The following is a 20,979-nucleotide window of genomic DNA, read 5'->3' on the forward strand; positions in this document are numbered from 1 at the left end:
AATGTAAAGTGGCCAACCAGAGAGTTGGTCGAATCCTCATAGATACTGGGAGCTCTTCAGATCTCATCAGCAGCAAATGTCTGTCAAAACTGAAATATCAGACGGACTGCATACATCCGGCCTCCCACCCTTTAATAGGGTTTGGAGGAGGAGTCGTCCACCCACTGGGACGAGTTGATCTACCCGTCCGCCTGGGCGAAAAAGGGGAAGGACGACACATGGTAGTCCGATTCCTAGTTGTAGAGGAACTCTCTGCCTACAACATGATTCTGGGTCGCCCAACCCTGAATAGTGCCAAGGCTGTTATAATCCCGTCACTTATGCTGCTTAAGTTTGAAAGGGACAATGGAACAGTCGGCTCCCTAAGGGGAGATCAGAGGATGGCCCGAGAGTGCTATCTCTCGGATGTCAAACCCACTGCTAAGGCCACTGGGTCAAGTGGAGAAAAAACAGACCTTGACAATGTCAAGGAAAGTGCGCCTGTTCAAGAAACAGGCGACAGAAAAAGAAAGGCGTCCCAGACAGAGTCCGCCAGAAAGGCAAGAAAATAGCAATCATTGGCAGAGGACCGGCCGGATGAGTTCCGCCCTCAGCCGGCTGGTGAGCATACGGACCTGATATTAGACGACTCCCGCCCTGACCGAACAGTCAAAGTTGGGACGACTGCTCTGAGAAACCTTGGTGCTGACTTTCACAACCTGTTGAAAGAATACAAGGACATCTTTGCATTTGAAGTCCATGAAATGCCAGGCATTAGTCCTGATCTGGCAGTACACAAACTCGCTGTGGATCCGAAAAAGAAGCCGGTACGGCAAAAGAAGCGGAACCATGGTGAAGAAAGAGGTCAGGCGGCCGCCGCCGAAGTCAAAAAATTACTTGATGCAGGGTTCATTCGGCAATGTTACTTCCCAGATTGGGTTGCAAATGTGGTACTTGTTAAAAAGCCGAATGGCACCTGGCGAATGTGTGTAGACTACACAGACTTGAACAAGGCGTGCCCCAAAGACAGTTATCCTCTGCCCAAAATTGATAACCTGGTCGACTCAACAGCCGGCCATGCCTTGATGAGTTTTATGGACGCCTATTCTGGTTTTCATCAAATTCCTTTGTGGAAGAAAGATCAGGAGAAGACGGCCTTCGTCACTGATCAGGGATTATACTGTTACACGGTCATGCCGTTTGGTCTTAAGAATGCCCCGGCTACCTTCCAACGAATGATAAACACAGTGTTCTTTGATCAGATTGGGAGAAACGTCGAGGCATACATTGATGATATGATTGTTAAGACTAAACTTCAGAAAGATCATCTGACGGACCTCCGAGAAACTTTCGCCACACTCAGGCGGCACCATGTCATGCTCAATCCCAAGAAATGTGTATTTGGAGTTGAGTCTGGGAAATTTCTCGGATTCCTTATCAACCAGAGAGGAATAGAGGCGAACCCTGAGAAGGTACAGATGGTCATTGACATGCAGTCGCCTCGTACCGTCCGAGAGGTTCAGAAGTTAACAGGTTGTCTGGCGGCCTTGGGAAGATTTCTAAGCCGATCAGGCGACAAATGCCTATACTTTTTCCAGGCAATTAAGAAAAAGGCAAGGTTTGAATGGGGGCCGGATGCTGAGGCCGCCTTCCAGAAATTAAAGGTTCACTTGCATTCCTTGCCAAGGCTGGTCAGCCCTTTGCCCAAAGAAAATCTCTACATGTACCTGGCCGTCTCTGATCATGCGTTAAGCGCGGTGCTCCTTGCTGAAAGGGACGGCTGTCAACTTCCGGTCTACTTTGTCAGTCACGTACTGAAAAATGCCGAGTTGAGGTATCCCCTAGTGGAGAAATTTGGTCTTGCACTCTTCATGGCTGTTAAAAAATTGAAGCCCTACTTTCTGGCACATGCAGTCGTCGTGTATACCGACCAACCGATCAAACGGCCCCTTACCACCATGGAGTCCGCCGGACGAATGATCAAATGGGCCATAGAAATGCAGAGTCTCGAAGTTACTTTCGAGCCTAGAAAAGCAGTGAAGGGGCAAGCCTTTGCTGACTTTATTGTAGAGATGACTCGTCCTCCTGACTCTCAAGTTCCAGACCAAGTCTGGAAGGTATATGTGGACGGAAGCTCTACTTCAAACGGTTGTGGAGCAGGCGTCGTATGTCAATCTCCAGAGGGCGACAGGTTCGAGTATGCTCTACGCTTCAGTTTCCAGGCTTCAAACAATGAGGCAGAATATGAAGCTTTACTAGCCGGGATCCGCATGTGTAAGGCGGCCGGGGCAAGGAAAATAGACGCCTGTTCTGATTCACAACTGATAGTGAGTCAGTACAATGGCGAATACGAAGCAACACATCCGGCCATGATCAAATATTTACAGGCGGTCCGACAAGCAGTCGGCTCCCTTGAGGATTTCCATCTGATCCAAGTACCGAGATCAGAAAACAACCAGGCAGATGCACTCTCGAAATTAGCATCATCCGCCTCCTCCGATACTCCTCGAACTGTGTTTTGGGAAGTAATGGAGAAGAGAAGCATCGAGGAAAATCCTATTGGAATTCTAGACAGAAGCTCAACCTGGATGGATTCAATCAGGGCATATCTGACAAACGGTAAACTGCCGGATGATCCTCAACAGGCGGCATCACTGAAAAAACGAGCCTCCTGTTTTGAAATGATACAGGGGGAACTGCACAAGAGGGGGCACCTTCAACCCTTCTTAAAGTGTGTTACTCCTGAAAAGGGACGAGAGATACTAGATGATCTTCACTCTGGTTTCTGTGCTTCCCATATAGGTGGTAGGATGCTTGCTCAAAGGGCAAGGCGGCAGGGCTACTTTTGGCCTACTTTGGAAGCAGATGCAATGGAGATGGTGAAAAAATGTGACAAGTGCCAAAGGTTTGGCAAATTAATTCACCGTCCGGCTACTGACCTCACTACCATTCACAGCCCACTACCGTTTGCTAAGTGGGGCATGGACATTCTGGGTCCATATACGCCTGCTACAGGCGGCAGAAGGTATATACTTGTTGCCGTTGACTACTTCACTAAATGGGTAGAGGCGGAGGCTGTAAAGGGAATCAAGACGAAAGATGTAATTTCATTCATTTGGAAAAACGTCATCACTCGGTTCGGGGTTCCCATGTCTATGGTTTTTGATAATGGTCCCCAATTTGAGACGCCTGTTCTCAAAAGCTGGTTGGGAGACCAAGGAATTGGACATTACTTTGCATCTGTCGGCCGCCCACAAGCAAACGGCCAGGTAGAAGCCTTTAATAAAATCATCTCAGACGGTCTCAAGAAAAAAATTGAACGAGCAGGCGGCCTATGGGCAGATGAACTACCACATGTTCTTTGGGCCATTAGGACGACTGAAAAAGGGGCGACTGGAGAAACTCCATTCCTCCTAACTTATGGTGCAGAAGCTGTTCTTCCAATAGAACACTACGAGCCGACTCTTCGAGTAATGCTATATGACGAAGAGGCAAACTGGGAAGCTATGCGCCTGGCATTAGATTCACTTCCTGAAAAGAGGGGCAATGCTGTTTTGCGCCATGAAATCTACCGCCTGAGAATGACTAGATCATACAACAAAAAAGTGCACAGGCGTCCACTCAAAGTAGGGGACTTTGTACTTAGAAAAATGGAAGCAGTTGGTAGGGCTAACGAGTCTGGCAAACTAACTCCCAACTGGGAAGGACCCTACCGAATCTATGCGGAAGTCAGGGACGGTACCTACCGTCTGGAAACACCAGACGGACAACCGTTGCCTCGAACTTGGAATGTAGATAACCTTAAGAAATATTTCTTTTGAATGATGTAAAGTAAAGAGCTACTTAAAAAAGTTGGCACTTACTATTCAATTTTGTATTACGAGGGGCATGCCGTCTGTACCTTTACAGTCGGCTACTCTCCATTGAGTTTTTTCACTCTATCTTCAGAGGGGCATGCCGTCTGTACCTTTACAGTCGGCTACTCTCCATTGAGTTTTTTCACTCTATCTTCAGAGGGGCATGCCGTCTGTTCCTTTACAGTCGGCTACTCTCCATTGAGTTTTTTCACTCTATCATCAGAGGGGCATGCCGTCTGTACCTTTACAGTCGGCTACTCTCCATTGAGTATTTTACTCACAATACTTAGCTAAAAAGATTAGGGCCTGGCCGACCCTGTGCCTAACAGGCGGCTACCCTTCTTTGACTTAGCACCTACGTTCACCAAGAACTTACCAAGGCCACCGGCCGAATGATCAGACCAGGCGCCTAGTCAACTGATCTAACTTTTAAAAACTAATCCGACCTGTCCCAACATTATAGCAGGCGTCCGGCGGCATCCATTCGGATGAAATTCGTCGCAGAGAGCAGCTCCCTTTTGGGTGGAACATTGTTCTATAAACTAATTACACGGCACCTATACGACTGTCCCAAAGGGCAACCACGTAGCCGTTTTTGAGACAAGGATAACTCTATCACTAACCAAACCAGTGGTAGCAGTTGACATCTGAGTCAGATGACCGCCTGTATTACTTGGGATAAATGCAGGGGGTACCTATTGAGTTAATAGCCAACAAACATTGGCGAATCAAGGGGTCTAGCCGGCCTACGCCGCCTGGTACCTCTACTTCTCAAACAAAAGTGACGGCGACTGAGTAACTCCAAAGTTAACTCATAGTCACTCCTTCAAATTTGGTATGGAACCTAAAAAGTTTGAGTCGTCCGCCTGTTTTATACAAACAAGGGCACTCGAACCCCTATTCCTACTGGATAACCTATTGAGTAAATAGCCAACAAACATTGGTAAATCAAGGGGTCTAGCCGGCCTACGCCGCCTGATACCTTTACTACTCAATCAAGATTGTGACGAAGACTAAGTAACTCCTATGTTAACTTAATAGTCACTCAAACTTAGTACTGAGCCTAAAAGGTACGAGTCGTCCACTTGTTTTTAATAAACAAAGGCTCTCAACCAATACTCTTGCTAGGTTAACAAATAACAAATTAGAGGCCAACATTGGCAATAAAGGGAAACAACCGGTACCCGCCGCTTGTTTTCCTACTTAAATTCCTTGGCTACTTGGTAATTCTATTTACTTGGTCAAATTGAATAAAGAGTTCGAATACCGATTGATTAAATGGCCGACTGATCATCTATCCTGGAAACAGACAACCAGTCGTCCAGGGGCATAGGCGGCATACTTACTATTTGTACCTGTCTTAACGTTCGGCCATACACAACAGTCTGTCTAGTGAGCAAATTTCAAATACTTAGACAAATTTGAACAAAAACAAAAAATTTGATTAAAATGAGCCGGCCATAAAAGACCAGCAGAATATTCAAAACCCCGGCCCCCTGGCCGGGTAATTACAAAGCAAACGGCACGCAGGCCGTGGAAAGAAAAAATATACTTAAAGCTTAAGAAGGGGGCAGTTCAGTATCAGCAGCAGCCGCCTGGTCAGCACTCTTCTTGCTGGACTCGGCCTTAGCTGCATCATCTTTTGATGCCTTACCCCCAAGTGGCACAAGCGCCACAACCGGCTCTTCCTCCTCCAACGCAACGTCCATCGCCTCTTCTTCAGCAGCCGCCAGGATCTGTTGATTATATATTTCCGAACACTGGCGGTACGTTCTTTCCCATGAGGCAAAGTCGGCACTGGGGAACAGTCGTTCCCAGGTCATGCGTTGGATTTGGGCGGAGTCTTCCACCATCTCCCGGACGAGCTCTTGTTTCTCTTGCTCGGCCTTGTCCGAGAGCTCTTGGGTAAGACTCTTCTCCTGGTTCACCAGGCGTTCTTTTACGTTAGCCAAAGATTTCTCCATGGCTTCGTAAGAGTGCATTTTCTGACGAAGGGGCTTCAGCTCGGCTTTAAGTTTGGTGACGGTCCCCTCCAGCTCGTCAACCTTCTTTTGGGCCGCCTCTAGCTGAGCCCGAACAGCGGCGGTCGCCTGCGCCTGATAATAAAGAAGATCAATGGTCAGTACTTCATTTTGGGCAATTTGAAACATTGCTTTATCACAGCTGGAGGCGGCCATAGCCTTTGCGGCCTTTACCTCTTTGTTTTTCCGATCAATCGGCTTGCGAAGGCTGTTGACTCGGAGCAGGGCCTAAGTACAAAGAAAAACAGGCGTCAGTTTCCAATCATAAGGGTTAACAGGCGTCCTGGAACTTCAAAAGGGTATACCTCAGCTAGGATCCCCGAAATTCCATCGAGGTCAAGGGTGCCGGCACCCTTGACCGCCTCCCTGTCAGAGGGAGGAACTACTTTAACCATTGACTTGGCTACCTCAACCAAGTCAAGTCCCTGGGGGCCGGCTGCATTAAGCAGAAGGAAAAACAAGTTAGACCTAATCAAGAAGGAAGCAAGAGTGAGTTTTTACAAGCAAGTGTCCATACATCTAGGCGGCCCCGCCTGGGTTTTTGAAGAAGTGGCCGGCTGCTTCTCAGCCGCCACTGTTTTCCTGGAAGACCCAGGAGAGCTTGCAACAGTCGTTCTCCGGGCCTTGGGGTCCGGCTGTTGCGAGGAAGAAGCCCTTGGAGTGCCAGACTGAAAACAAAAAGAGTTAGTATATGCATAATACAACTTAAAGGGGAAGAGTTTTCAAAGCTTACCAAGGGTGCCTCCTTGCTGGGGGAGTCGGCGTACGACTGCTTCATTAGCGAAACCCGCAGCATGGCCGCCGCAGTCTTAGATGCTGTTATTTTACTCATGGCGTCGGCTGAAAGAAATAAACAGCAAAGTTAGTAAAAATCCCAAGTAAACAAGGCGTGAGAAAACAGAGTATTCGTCAGGCCGGCTACCTCTAGAGCACCGACTGCCGAGGCCACAGGCGGCCAAGAAGTACTCATCATAGAGCCACTTGAAGCTCGGGACGCAGTGTAGGGGTACTTGCTCTCGTACCCCTGAAGTAGAGTTCACCCTAGTCTCTACTTTGAAGAGTCCTTTGTCTAGGATCTCTCTTTTAGCCTTTGGGGGAACAGGCGGCATGCTGCGGCCGCCTGCAAGAAGAGGCGGATCCCTGTTCCACTTGTTAAAACGTTTGTTCAGCTCCGTGTCTGAACTCTCGATAATAAGGAAGGTGTTCCGCCAATCCTTCCATTTGTTTGCCTTACCTCTCGTCATGAGGTAACCCCTGTGGCTTGTTAGTTGATACCAGCCGGTACCTCCCGACTTAGGGGTCCGGCTGAGATAGTTCATGTGGGCGAAAGCCTCAAAACTTGGCTCCACCCCGTTCAGTTCGCACCCGGCCACATAGCCGAGTACGTTTACCCAAGAGTTGGGGGCTAACTGCCATAACCCCAGATCATACCCATCTAAAATCCGCTGAACAGCCGGATGTAATGGGAAGCGCAGACCAGCTTTGATGGCCGCCACATAGCAGCCAAAACAGCCGTCACCATAGCTGGTACCAGCCGGCCAGACGACAGTATCTTCTGGATCCGGCACAAACAGTAAATACTCCGGGCCCATTTTGTGGTTAGCAATAAAGCTCGCCACGTTGTCTCGCATGGTTGCGATCCGGCCCCGGGGCACCCTGCAGTAGTAGGGGGTGTTTTCCTCTCTGTAAGAGGCGGACGGCTCTGCCCAATTATCCCCCTTCTCCACTGCATGGGAACTTCTCGCCTCTTGTAGGCGGTTATGTTTTTCTTCTGAGTCAGAAGACCTATGGTCAGAAGAGCTGGAATCGGACTCGTCCCCTGACGAGTCCGAAGAGGACGACTCCTCCCCTCTCCTAGAGGGGCCCGCCTCCTCTCCCTTAGAAGGAGCAGAAGGTAAATTAGACATGTCCACGGTTAGATGAGAAGGGAACACCTTGGTCCCTCTCTCAGAACTGTCAGCTTGACAGTCGCCTCGTTCCACATCTGGCGCCTGGTCAGATGTTTCGCTAAGGAGTACCCTTTGGGAGGAGCCGTCTGAGTTTGATATTCTAGCAGTCTTTTTTGTTCTGGCCATCACGTTCTGCATAGACACAGATTCAGTCGGACTTTGTATAAAGGGCAAAGATGGGTCCAGAAAAGGGCAGGCGGCACTCCTAGTCCTAGATTCAGCCGTCCCCGGTGACCGGCTGATCACTAACTTAGGGCGTGTCGTGTGCTTCCATGGTGCCATTTCAAAAAATAAAAAGAAAATTAAGAGTAAGAGAACTGAGTTACCTGAACGGATGACAGTTGATGAAGTCCTGAAAGTTCGGGTCAGTCGGCTTGTCAGAACAGGCGGTAGGCAGAAAATGTCCGAAAATGTCAGAGCAAGTTCAGGGGTCCGAATGTTCTCGCAAAAATTCTCAAATGTGAAAATGACCGAAGTCAGCACTTCCTTTTATAGGCAAAATGAGAAGGCGAAGGGTCGCTTCCGAATTCAAATTTGGGCGGGAGAGTCTCCCGGCCGTCTGCAAGGTGACACCTGTAACGGGCCGTCGCCTGTCACCGTGCGACACCTGTCACAGGCGACACGTGACCAGTCGCGTGCCACCTGTGAGGGGCAAATGATTAGGGGATTTTTATTCACCAAGCGCCGTTTGACAAGTGGACCAACCAGGTTCCGCCACGCGTCCTCCACGGACCACTTAAGACACGCCACGTGTCCACCCATGCCAAATGGGACAACCGGCCATCAAGGCCCATTTCAGTCTAGAAGCCCGTTCGGCCCTAGGTTTACCTTAAACCTAGAGAGTTGCACGCTTCCCAAGGCTATAAATACTCGATTAATCCTCATTAATCAAGGGACCGAATACATTACGGAACACACTAATAACCGGCTGATCTCGCTAGCAAAGCAGATTACCTACATTAATTACTCTCACCTAGAGAGACCTTATTACTTTAATTTCTGTATTAATTACTCCTTAATCAGGTACTAACTTGACCGTTGGAGGCGGAGCTCTCAGGAGTCTCCGTTATTTTGCAGGTACAGGCGTCCGGTTCCAGTCTCGGAATTGTAACTCTCCCGCAGGACATCAGAAAACCCCGAAACAGAATGGACCGGATTGCACGGAGCGACAATGGACTTGAATTTTATGGTCTGGGTCAAGTCTAAATTGGTCCGAGTACTTTTTGTACACCCCTACTCTCAACTACATTTGATTCTTACAATTTTTTATTTTTCCACCTACTTCCACACCTCTATATTTTATTAATTTCTCCTATTTATCCTAAAACCCCGTGCATGTAAAAATGGAGCAATTATTTAAAACGGAGGAACTATAAACATAAAAGAGTATGTAGATATATAACTATCATCAAATGTGTCACAATTTACAATCATCATTATGTGGGTCCCTTTCCATGCTAATCCTCCCAAAAAAACAAATTCTCTCATAATGTTGAACTACCCACAAAGCCCACAAATTAAACCACACAATCATAATTATGTCCCTAATTATAAAATTTGAAAAATATTTTCCAGGCAATATCCAACCAACACAATCTCAGGAAAAATACTTGAGAAATTAAGGCAAAAAAATAAAGGATTTTGATTCCTTCATTTTCGAATTCAAAATTTTCTCCAAATGTCATGGCTAGCTCGCTCCATAGCCAATTCCCTCCGCATCGACGATGACGACGACACCACTCTTCCGCCACCATCTTCGTCGCACAGCCGCCGCGAAAAACCGCCGGCGTCGGTAATCTCCGTTGAGGAGAGAGAAAATATAGAATTTGATGGAGATCTGCGTGGTGTCAAAGATGATCTCAGCGAATTCAAAGAAACCCTTACTCGTCAACTTTGGGGCGTCGCTAATTTTCTCGCTCCTCCTCCTTGTACAGCTTGTTCTTCGTCTTCGCATGATCATCGTGTTGTTCCTGAGTTGGATCGTTCGGAATCGATTTCGGGCGTTGAAGATGATGATGAATCGTTGGTGTATGGTTTAAATTCAACGGAAGATGGAAATTATTCAGATATTGGGGATAGGAATTTAGGGAATTGTGAATCGAGTTCAAGTTTGCATCGATTGGGATTGCAGAAAGTTGAGGAGGAAGATGATGATTGGGTTAAGGAAGCTGTGGGATTAACTGATGAGGTTTTGACATTTGCTGGGAATATTGCGCATCATCCTGAGACTTGGTTGGATTTTCCTGTTGAAGAAGATGAAGATTTTGAAGGTATATTTATTAACTTTGTCTTTTTTGAATATTATTTGAGATGTTCTGAATGATATTCTGATTTAAGCTTGTTTCTGTATATTTGTTTAAATGAAATTTGGTCAATATGTCTATACGAATATGCAATCTTTATGCTTGCATTTATTTGATTTATTGTTAAATGAAATTTGGTCAATATTCTCTTTGAGAATCTGTAGGAAGGATTTGAGTCGATTAACAGTGACTTCAATCACCTTTCTTATTATTGGAATATAAGTTTATCAGGGGTTCAGGGATAGATAATTTTCAGTGCCTTGTCTGTGGGCTTATACTCAAATGGTTGATAATTTGGTTATTTTATCAGTAATTAGCACAGAAAGTTTGAGGAAGCTCACTTCTTATTTTATAGCTTACTAACTTGTGCTGCTGATATGTTTTTGTAGATTTTCCCATGTCAGAGTCTCAGAAGAGGCATGCTCAAGCTGTTGAACACCTCTCACCGAGGTTAGCAGCACTCAGAATTGAACTTTGTCCGGCTCATATGAGCGTGGGGTTTTTCTGGAAAGTCTATTTTGTTCTTTTGCATTCGAGGCTTAATAAACAGGATGCTGATCTGCTGTCTACACTTGAGGTGAGTCTCTTTAGCATTCTTTTTGTTGTGCAAGGTCATTATGAATTTTCTAAATTTCATGCTTCCCACGAGGGTGAGCTGCCGAATATCAATATTAAAAAAAAAAAAGGTTTATTTTGAACATTATTGTGGTTGAGAGTTTCAAAGTAGCTCTTTGTGCAGCCTTTTTCTTTGATCTAAAGATTGGAAAACATATTCTTGTCTACGAGTATATTGTCATATGTTAACCGAGTGCCATTTGACTTGTAAGAGGGAACAAAGCAGGTACGAATTATAATGTTTCATCGTACAATGCCCATGAGATTAGGGAGGTGCAATTATGGATGAATTTGAAGTATTGTAAGAACTAGATATTAAATGAAAAGCAATACCAAAAACACAAAAAGGGATTGTTCCATTAAATTATCTCATATATATAGGGAAATATTGCCCGGAATAATCCCACCTTTGGGCCGTCCGCCCAAAATAATCCCACCTTTGGATTATTTTTAAATAATCCGACCATAGTCAATTCGCCCGCAATGGTCCCAACCGGCTAACTAACCTGTTATAACAAGTCACCTGACACGTGTTGGCCTACGATTGGAAAAAAAATAAAAATAAAAAAATTAACAAAAGTTTTTTTTAAGAAAAAAATAGAAAAAACTAATTAATTATTTTGAAAAATCCCACACTAGTCAAAACCACCCTCCCCGCCGCCCGTTCCCACGTGCCAAGCTGCCGGACTCTCCTGACCCGCAGTGCCGATCGCCCAGGGCAGCGCCGACGCCCTCCCTCCCCTCCCCCGAACCATCAATCTCCCTCCCACCACCACGAAAACCCTAAACTCTAGATGGCCGAAAACACCTTGAGAACCCTAAAAAACCCTCGATCCCAGCCCCCTTTCCCTTCTCCGGTCCCTTTTCCGGCTATCTCCCTTCCCCTACGCCCCCATTTCGTCCCTTATCTCGTTCCCACGTCTTGATTTTGGCACTTCTCCTCTTCGTTCACCTTGATGTCGGTAATTGTTTTGGTAAATTAGTGGCGACGGAAGGGGATGGGGAGGGTCGGAGAACGGCGTCGGGGTTTGCGGTTTGGTTGCGGTGGAGATGGCTTCTCCGGGCCTCGTGGTAGGGGCGGCGAGGTGGCTGGTTTAAATTTTAGTTTTTTTTTTTGTTTTTTTTTTAAAAATAGCTAATTAATGTTAATTATTAATAATCATTTCTTAAAACAAAATAAAAATATTTTTTTAACCAATCACGTGATGACACGTGTAAATTAAACTTTAAAAAAAAAATTACCTACTCAACTCGTTACAGGTCACTTGGGACCATTAGGAGCGGATTAGCTATAAATGTCGGATTATTTAAAAATAATCTAAAGGTGGGATTATTTTGGGCGGACGATACAAAGGTGGGATTATTCTGGGCAATTTTTCCTTAATATAGTCGTCTTTTGTTCAGTTCAATAACCACTTTATTATGTGCTTCAATGGGTCTAAACTAGGAAGATAGCCTACTTAAGCACTGGGTTGTAAATTAGCTGATATACTTTTTATCGGCAATTAGAAGTCACCGACCAAAAATTGTTTTTAAAAAATCAGCATTTGGAAAAAATAAATTGTTGGATTAATACACATACGGACATACCTTACAATTATTTTTGCTTCTCAAAGCTTTATTTACCTCCAAACTTTGTTTTCTAAATTCTACTTCTATAAATAAAAACTATCTTGAAACATCACTGAACTAAACCTATTATTTATTTATTTATGACCTTTATTAGAGTTTTGAATTATTTAAAATGCTGATGTATACTTGGAGCTGTTGCTAGGCTTGGTGTTAAGTAAAATTGATGCTAAAGCTTATTCCATGAATAGAAGGTCAACTAGTCATGTACAACGAAAATTGACGAGGACTATGTGGTATGAGGGAACTTTATTTAACGGGGGCGGAACCAGGAATTTTATTTAACGGGGGCCAAAGTAAAGGGAACTACGATGACGATAAAAATAATGAACATTTTCACACATCAATTTATTAATCCACATATCACAACAACAAAAATATATTTTATATAAGCAATGAATATAGAGTTATAGAACATATTCCAAAAAAATTACCATAGTACTACATGAAGAAAAACATACCTTATCATTTATCTTATATCATTTTAGTTGTGCTCGTCTCTCTTTCATCATATAAAAAGCATCAATGATGGCATCTTCACTAAGTGTTTCCGCTATCTCCTTTTCTATATACACTATTAAGTAGTCCTTCAAAAAATCGTCCTCCATCTTACTTCGAAGGTTTGTTTTCACTATCTTCATGGCTGAAAAAGCTCTCTCAGTTGTTGCAGTAAATGCTGGAAGAGTTAATACGAGACGAATTAACCTTGAAACAAGAGGATAATCTTTTATTTTTTCTGTAGTCACTAATCCTTGACATAAATCACCAAGAGTAGTTAAGTTCTTCAACACTGGATGAATAGGAATATCAAGCCAATAATGTTGCAATTCATAACTCAAATGATCTTTCTCATGTTCTGTGAAATCAATAGGATAAAAATCTCGAGCTAGCTTGCAAATATGCTCTATATTGAATGACTTGTAACCATCTCTTGGATTCAAGGCCGCACTTAAAATGAGAAGTTCAGTAGCTCGCTCACTAAATCTTGCGTTTAGCTCTTGCAATTGACGATCTATAGCAGCCATAAATATATCAACTCTATAGTGATGTTCCATTGTCACATTGTCTTTTTGTCTTGATTGTTGCCTTATAGATTTAAGCACATCAACATAAGGAGAGTCCATGTCGGGAACTGTAACACCATTTTTCTCACAAAAAACTTTAACATTATGTAGCAAACTCTCCCACCCATCATTCCTTAAAGTTTGAAGTAATGTCTTTGTAGTGCAAACTAATTGCATTGCATTTACAATATCTTGGGTCTTCAATTGTAGTGCTTGACAAAGTCCATCGGTGATGGCCATAATCTCCTTCACAACATGTATGTTAAATACGAATTCAAATGACATTAACAACTTAACTCCATTAAGAGCATCTCCTCTCTGAGCATAAGTTGTTCCTTCACTAGCTATGTTAGCAAGAACTAAGCGAGTAGCACAATACATTCTTAACAAACTAGATATTGACTTGTAATGCGAGCTCCATCTAGTATCACCTGGTCGTTGTAATGTACCGATTTGATTGAGACCTTTTCCCGTCTCAAGCCCCTCAATCTCAACTAGATGTTCAATTTCAGCCAATTGAGTTGCTTGTAACTCGTCATGTCGCTTTGAAGAGCTAGTGACCACATTAACAACAAAAATCAATTGTTGAAAGAAAGTATGAATATGTGGCACTTCCCTAGATGCAGCAACAAGAGCTAGTTGTAGTTGATGTGCCAAACAATGAATGTAATAGGCATAAGGACACTCCTTCATAAATAAAGCTTGTAACCCATTCCACTCTCCACGCATATTACTTGCACCGTCATACCCTTGACCTCTAATATTTTGAAGGTTAAGGTTATGATGAGACAAGACAACACAAATTTCTCTTTTTAATGTTTTTGATGTAGTGTCTTTGACATGGACCAAATCCAAAAATCGCTCTCTTACCAATCCACTTCTATCAACATATCTCACTACTAATGTCATTTGTTCTTTCTTAGAAATGTCCCTAGACTCATCAACAATCAAACAAAACTTTGCATCACCAATTTCCTCACGTATACTATTTTGCACTTTTCTTGCATAAACATGTAGAATCTCCTTTTGGATTAGTGGAGAAGTGTATTTGGCATTCTTTGGGGCATTATCCAAAATAACCGAATCAACATCTTTATTATATGATGCTAAAAGTTTTAGCATCTCCAAGAAGTTCCCTTGATTAATTGAACTAGAACGTTCATCATGCCCTCTAAATGCACAAGCTTGGAAAGTTAACCATTTAACAGCATCTATTGATGTCTTAAGGCGTAAACGATTCTTGACAATCTCCTCTGCAGTTACTTTCTCTACTACTTTCTCAATGTGAGCGGATTGATTTTTGAGATTAAAATAACACTTTGTTGAAAAGTTATGAGCAGAATTGGAATCTTTCCCCATGTGACACAAAAATGCACAATCCTTCCCATTATTTACTTTCTTCCAATTTTTAAAGCCCTTCACTGTGAATGTATCCGAACCACATCTTCCAAGAGGCTTTTTAGCAAAAAGAAAGCAATAGAAACAATAAGCAGCATCCATTGTGGGAGAATACTCTAACCAAGGAAACTTCACAAACCAACTTTTTTGGAACCTACATGGGTGTTTTTCGGAACCAGAGTATGGATAATTATCAAGTTTAGGTTGATATGGCCCAAAATCAATGTAAGATCTCCTAATCAAATCTTTTTCATCTGAATCATATGTCTCAATTTGCTTACGCAACCCAGGATCACGCATTAAAAAATCAAGACCAATACCTTCTTCATTAGGCATTTGCTCATCAACATTGTCATTATTAATATTACGTTCGACTTCTTCATTATCAATGATAATTGGCTGATTTGGCTCAACAACAGGTATATCTTCATCACCCCTGCCCTTTTTTTGTGGAAGAAAATAAGAAGTGATATTCCTCTTTGTCATTCCTAAATTACAAAAATTAACAGCAAAAAAAGCATAATCAAATCTAATGATTATTGGGCAATATATCAAGTATAATTGCAATTGTATTAATTATTCTAATTATTCACAATTTTCATATAATTGTTTGGATTTACACATTTACTGATTTACATATACAATAAAAGTATTAAACCCCAAAATTTCTAATTCAAAATCTCACTCTAACTATTTATTCAACACACTAAACCTGTAATTAATATGAAAATTGAAGTAAACAAACAAGATTAAGTAGAAATTGATAATTAAATTACCTGAATTAAGGAAAATCAACAACAGCAAGCAAGAAACTTCAATGGTGATATGTACTGTTTGTTTCGTCACTTTGGGGGTTTTCACTGCTTTCCTTTTGTAATTTTGTGTTGAAGTGAATTGTAATGTTTGCAAGTTGTTATTTTTTTATTAGATAATTCTTTTATCTTTTATTTTTATTTAGTTGCAATATTTATATTTTGTCTTATCTAACAATATAATATAGTAGAATCTAGAAATATCAAGTACCAAACTCATCACATGCGTTAATATTAGTACATAAAGTGTGAGTTTGGTTTTGTATTAATTTTTTTTTATTTGTTTGGCGGGGGCCACATGAATTTTTTATACTTTTACTTGTACTAAAATCCAAATATTACCAATGTAAAGCAATTCACTTGAGGGGGGCCTTGGCCCCCTTTGGCCCCTACTATCTTCCGCCCCTGTTTACCTATCTTAATGTTTTGGCGTTTAGTTTGCCATCTCAAATGACTTGATCATCATTGAAGTATTTTTTGCTTATCATTTTCATTCATTTCATTCTTGGCCATACACGATTTGCTATGAGTAGTGTTCTACATTATCGTATAACAAATTGTATTGTACTGCTTACCATGTAACAATGGTCCTCCTGCTCACCATTCCTCCTCCACTTTGAGAACCATGTGAACGGAGAGTGGGAAGAAGGGAAGGAGATCCTCATATGGAGTCTCACACTTCCTTGAGCAATCAATAGTTTTTTTTTTTTTTTAATTTCTTTTTCTTAGTGATTGGAAAGTGGGGGCCCTATTGACTAGACGTCAACCTCCCTCAATCAAAGGGAGACCCGTTTTCAATGCTAGTTGTTAAGTTATGGTGTCATTCTTACTATATCGTTGAATAGCATGGCCTGGTGCAAAATTAACTCAAGTAGGAGAGCCGTGTTATGGGTGACCTTATTGCACAGTGAGAGAGCACTTGTGTTTGTTTATGTGATGCAAGTGAACGTGTACGAAAAAGCCGCATTTAGGGATGAGTTCTTCGTTCCGTCGTCGACCCCAAGAACACGCTCATTCTTCTTTGAATTGCGAGGTACCTCTTAGACTTTAGATCTTAGCACCCAAAAATTTTGTTTGTACAAATGAACTTACCTGTCCGCCACAAATTTCTCATTTACCTTGTAGTGTCACCTCAAATTACTCCCTCTATCTATATTTGTTTTTCCTATCTGGAATCTTTTTGCGAGACAAAATTTTTTTAAGGGGGAAGAACAAATATGGATGGAGTAGCAGTTTAGCATCAGTTTGGGGGTTGAAATCTATTTGTCGAAGATTGAATGCCAACAATATTTGGATATAGGCTATGCTTAGCTCATCTTATTCAAGGCCCTTATTGTTTTTATATTCCCGACTATTTCAATATCATACTCCATCCATGTTAATAGTTGTTTTGGGGTTTTTCTCGTCCCTCGAGAGAGTTATGTCACCAAGTCTGGATTCAACGGACACTCCGGGTGGTTAGAGTTCCGCCTCCGACGATCAAGTTAGAACATGTTTGGAGAATGTAAAAAGGTGTGGAAAAGGTAAAAGTGAGATATTTTCGGATTTCGAGATTAGGTGTTTTCTCTGATATAAGACAATTCAGGTGTTGTATAAATGATCGTGTCCCAGAATTGTTGGAAATTTCCCTATTTATAAGGTCGTTGGAAATGGTTCCCTCTCTTGGGTCACTTTGACCTACATATGGTGGGTTGCGCCGTTTTACGACTTTCTCGAGAATTGGGCCTTGAAGGCCGCATTTCCTTTGCTGATTGGGGATGCTACGTGTCAACTAGTGAGTGGTCCATGTTGGGCCTGTGTGGGATGACACGTGTCCCTCTATGATTGGGCCACGTAGCAAGGGTATTTTTACCCAAAACAATAGTATTACCATAAATCCATTAGATATCAGTAAGACAAATATCTCATCATATTTTAGTTGTAGTCAGAATATGACTTAGGGCGGATCTTTGTTAGGGCGAGCAAGAGCCCAACCCCCCTAAGTATTTTATGAGTTGTTTACTATAAGTAATATGATGTCTAATAATTGCATTTATAAAAAGTTGTGGCATAGTGATTAAGTAGTGTTACGGAGTATTAAGCAAAAGGTTGAAGGATCAAACATTGCCCCCCCCCCCCCACCCCAAAACTTTTGGCCCCGGATTAGCCATTGAATATGACCCTATTTTTAAGACATGCAGAGCTTCTAATTACTTGTGAAATATTGCCTCTACTTATCTTTTAGCCTCGGATAATGCAAAATCTGGATTTAGTGTCCATCTGTAAATATTCCGGCATTGTAGGCCTTGTGGAAAAAATCTCTTAAAGCTCATGTATGAGATGAAATGCAATCCTGGAGGTGAGTTCCAGCACCGTGTCTTCCCTGCTTACAAGTAATCTAACTGGAAAGTCATTTAATAAGTTCAGAATAATATAACGCTAACTGACCAGCAAAAAATCTTAGTCAGCACTACAAGAGAGCACCTATTCTAGCTTCCAAACTATTCCATTATAATCTAAACAGCTTAGAGTTTATTAGAATATTTTGTATTGAAACATATTAAATCACATGATGAAATGATTGTTGTTTTAGCAGAGTATTTGTTCTTGTTTGAATGATGCCATTTTAACCTATCTTTATACTGTCTTTAAAACAATGGCTTTTATAAGCTCGTCTTTTCCCCAGTTCCCTTTCAAAGATTGACCCTAAAATATGCATGTTAAGTGACGAATACCTTGTTGTGATCATCATTCTTTCTAGCTGTGACATTGTGAAGAAAGGAGCATCATGAGAGTTTTCACTATCCATCCATCAACTACTTGCATAGTGACTGCCAAATATGTTGGCCTAGGTTTACAATGCTATTTTTTAACACATGACTGGTCCTCACATTCATGAATATTGTAAGATTGACCAGTTGTTTAGTACTTGTATTTGCCTTTTTCAAAGTAATGACTTGTAACTTTCCATCTTGTTTAAGGCATTTGATGCATACATCTTAATATTCTGCTGATGTGAAATTTTTGAAGAACTTTGTCTATGTTAGACAAGGTTACATGGTTTTCACTTTTCAGTGACCATCATATCTTATACAGTGTTGTTGCTTGAGATTTTCCCAGCATTTTTAGTAGTCCTTGTCAATAACCTATTTTTGTTAGGTATCCAGTTTTTGGGATAAACCATTTTCATGTATGCTGCAGTGCTGCATTTCTACCATTAGGGATGATAAAAATAATTAAATAAAAAAAAGGGTTCTGCTACACTCCGGTGTTTTGGAACTTGATCTACCAGAGTACCAGCTCTATTTTTGGGTATCAAAAATTGGAACCTGGGCAACTGGTTAACAACGGTTCCAATACCAAACTAGAATTTAATAATATGTTCTTTAAACCTAAATCCAATCCCAATTTGGGAAGAACAAAATATTGCATAGCAAATGAATCCCAAATCACAAAACAATCTAACCCCAAATCATGTAGTAGATTTTTATTGTGTTTAATGAATTGACAGCCAAGTTATTCAAATCTTTTAAATGACTGATACCCGCAAAAGATATTGGTACCCAGTGGTTTCAGTTCAGATTTTGAATAATCAGTTGCAACAGGTTCTGAATCTCTGAATTTTGAAAAGGTTGCTTTGCTCATCCCTACCTGCTATGGTTTTGTGAGATACTAATTTAGTTGCAGTGATAATGTCTTATTATTCACTTTTGGTTGAGATTTTCTTAACTTCTTGCCTTAGTGATTTTTACTAGCCATCAACAAGCAATTATGCATTCCCAGTATGGTAAACAAACATACCCACTACATCATACTATCATAGTGGAAAGCTTGAAGGTAGTGAAAACCATTCATAATGTACTCAAAATTTGAGTTGATATGTGATTTATGGCTTTTGTCATATTTTTATTGGTAGTGAACTAACAACTAATCTAGAAGTGTTACATACTTACATCAGATTCTTTTTTCTTTTTTGATATTCAACATATTAATTATGTCTTAGCTCAATTGTTTCTGACTTTCTTGTACATTATTGAGCATTGTACATAAATTGCTCAGCTCTTGTTGCTGAAAGTGAGAAGATGTTTATGCTGTTAAGTTTTACTTTGGTCTTACAGAATTTTAATTCAACAGCTTTTTTTTAATTATTATTTTATTGAATGAATAATAATTTTGCTGCTCAGGTCGTAGAAGCCAGAGCAAAGTGGATGCAAGAGCAACAAAAGCGAACCAAGAAAGATTCAGAATGGAACCATGCTGGCCTCTATTCTAGATTAAGTGCTGACTTTGATGATAATAGTACTCCAAGATCCACGCAGAATGAGCATTCAGAGACCTTTTCTTCCTGGACTTTTGCTTCTGAGCCTGCCACTTCTTCCACAGTGGATTCCGATGTGGAAAAACATACAAGTAATGAGCTGCAATTTATTGACAAGTCAATTATTGATGAGAAACAATTGACAGATACAGATGATAAGAACATACTTGCTGGCCAAATGTCCGAGAGACCTGTTTTAAGTTTTATTGATGATGATGATGATAGTGATGAGTGGCCTGAAGATGATTGCTTAGGACAAAGTGGAAGTCTTGTACATGTTGGAATTGCAGATGAGGTTTCTTTTAGCGATCTTGAGGATGATGATTGTTGTATTCCTGTTGTGTCAAAACCTTAGTATAAGGTGTGATTCTTTGGTTATTTGAAAGAGGATTACATACAGAATTACAGAGTATTAATATGGGATTTATGACATTTATCATCACACTGGCTGTAGTTCCCTTGATTGCTGGAAATTCCAATACTTGTGATTCCATGGCCGAGGTTGAAAGTATATGGTGTTCTTGACCTTCCCTTGCTTGATTATCGCCAAATGATCTATTGGTGAAGTTCTGTTTGTATGTAACCATTACAATACCAGTGTGCCAGCTTGACCAAACGGGCAGTTCTGGCCCTGGTGCTCTTGAGTGTGCAGATCTGTATATTTTTTTTTTTTGTACAAGATTGATGGAAGAATTTATCAGTTGCAATATGTACATTATTACGTCTCAATTGAAGCTGTGAAGCTCTGTAAGCTTATTCATTGCTTGCTTCCATTATTCAGTTTATGTTTGGAAGAAATTGTAAAGTTGTTTTTGTCTTCCTTTCCTCTTTTTGCAGAATTGCTCTTTTCTTCATGAAATTTTCATTCTCTGCCTATTACCTTTTGGCAACACCCACAATTTTGTAAACTAGTTGGGAGAATAATTGTCCGATTTGTCACTGATGAAAAGGTTAAAGTTCCAGCAAAACAGTATTAAAGTATGTATTTAACAATTCTACGGTTAAAGGTGATGTTTATTGGTAGTATTATTTTTTTTGAAAGGTAATATAACCAT

At 41.5% G+C, this 20,979-nt stretch overlaps 1 protein-coding gene across 1 annotated transcript; it reads left to right on the top strand.

Moving 5' to 3' along the window:
• The first annotated feature begins 9,275 nt into the window (after positions 1-9,275).
• Positions 9,276-20,741, top strand: LOC110695554. The gene is made up of 3 exons (XM_021872774.1): positions 9,276-10,076; positions 10,499-10,686; positions 19,791-20,741. Exons 1-3 carry the CDS (start codon positions 9,485-9,487, stop codon positions 20,277-20,279), a joined length of 1,269 nt encoding a protein of 422 aa, XP_021728466.1. The 5' UTR covers positions 9,276-9,484; the 3' UTR covers positions 20,280-20,741.
• The last annotated feature ends 238 nt before the right edge of the window (positions 20,742-20,979 follow it).

Source organism: Chenopodium quinoa, unplaced genomic scaffold (assembly GCF_001683475.1).
Source record: "Chenopodium quinoa cultivar QQ74 unplaced genomic scaffold, ASM168347v1, whole genome shotgun sequence".
NCBI lineage: Eukaryota > Viridiplantae > Streptophyta > Magnoliopsida > Caryophyllales > Amaranthaceae > Chenopodium > Chenopodium quinoa.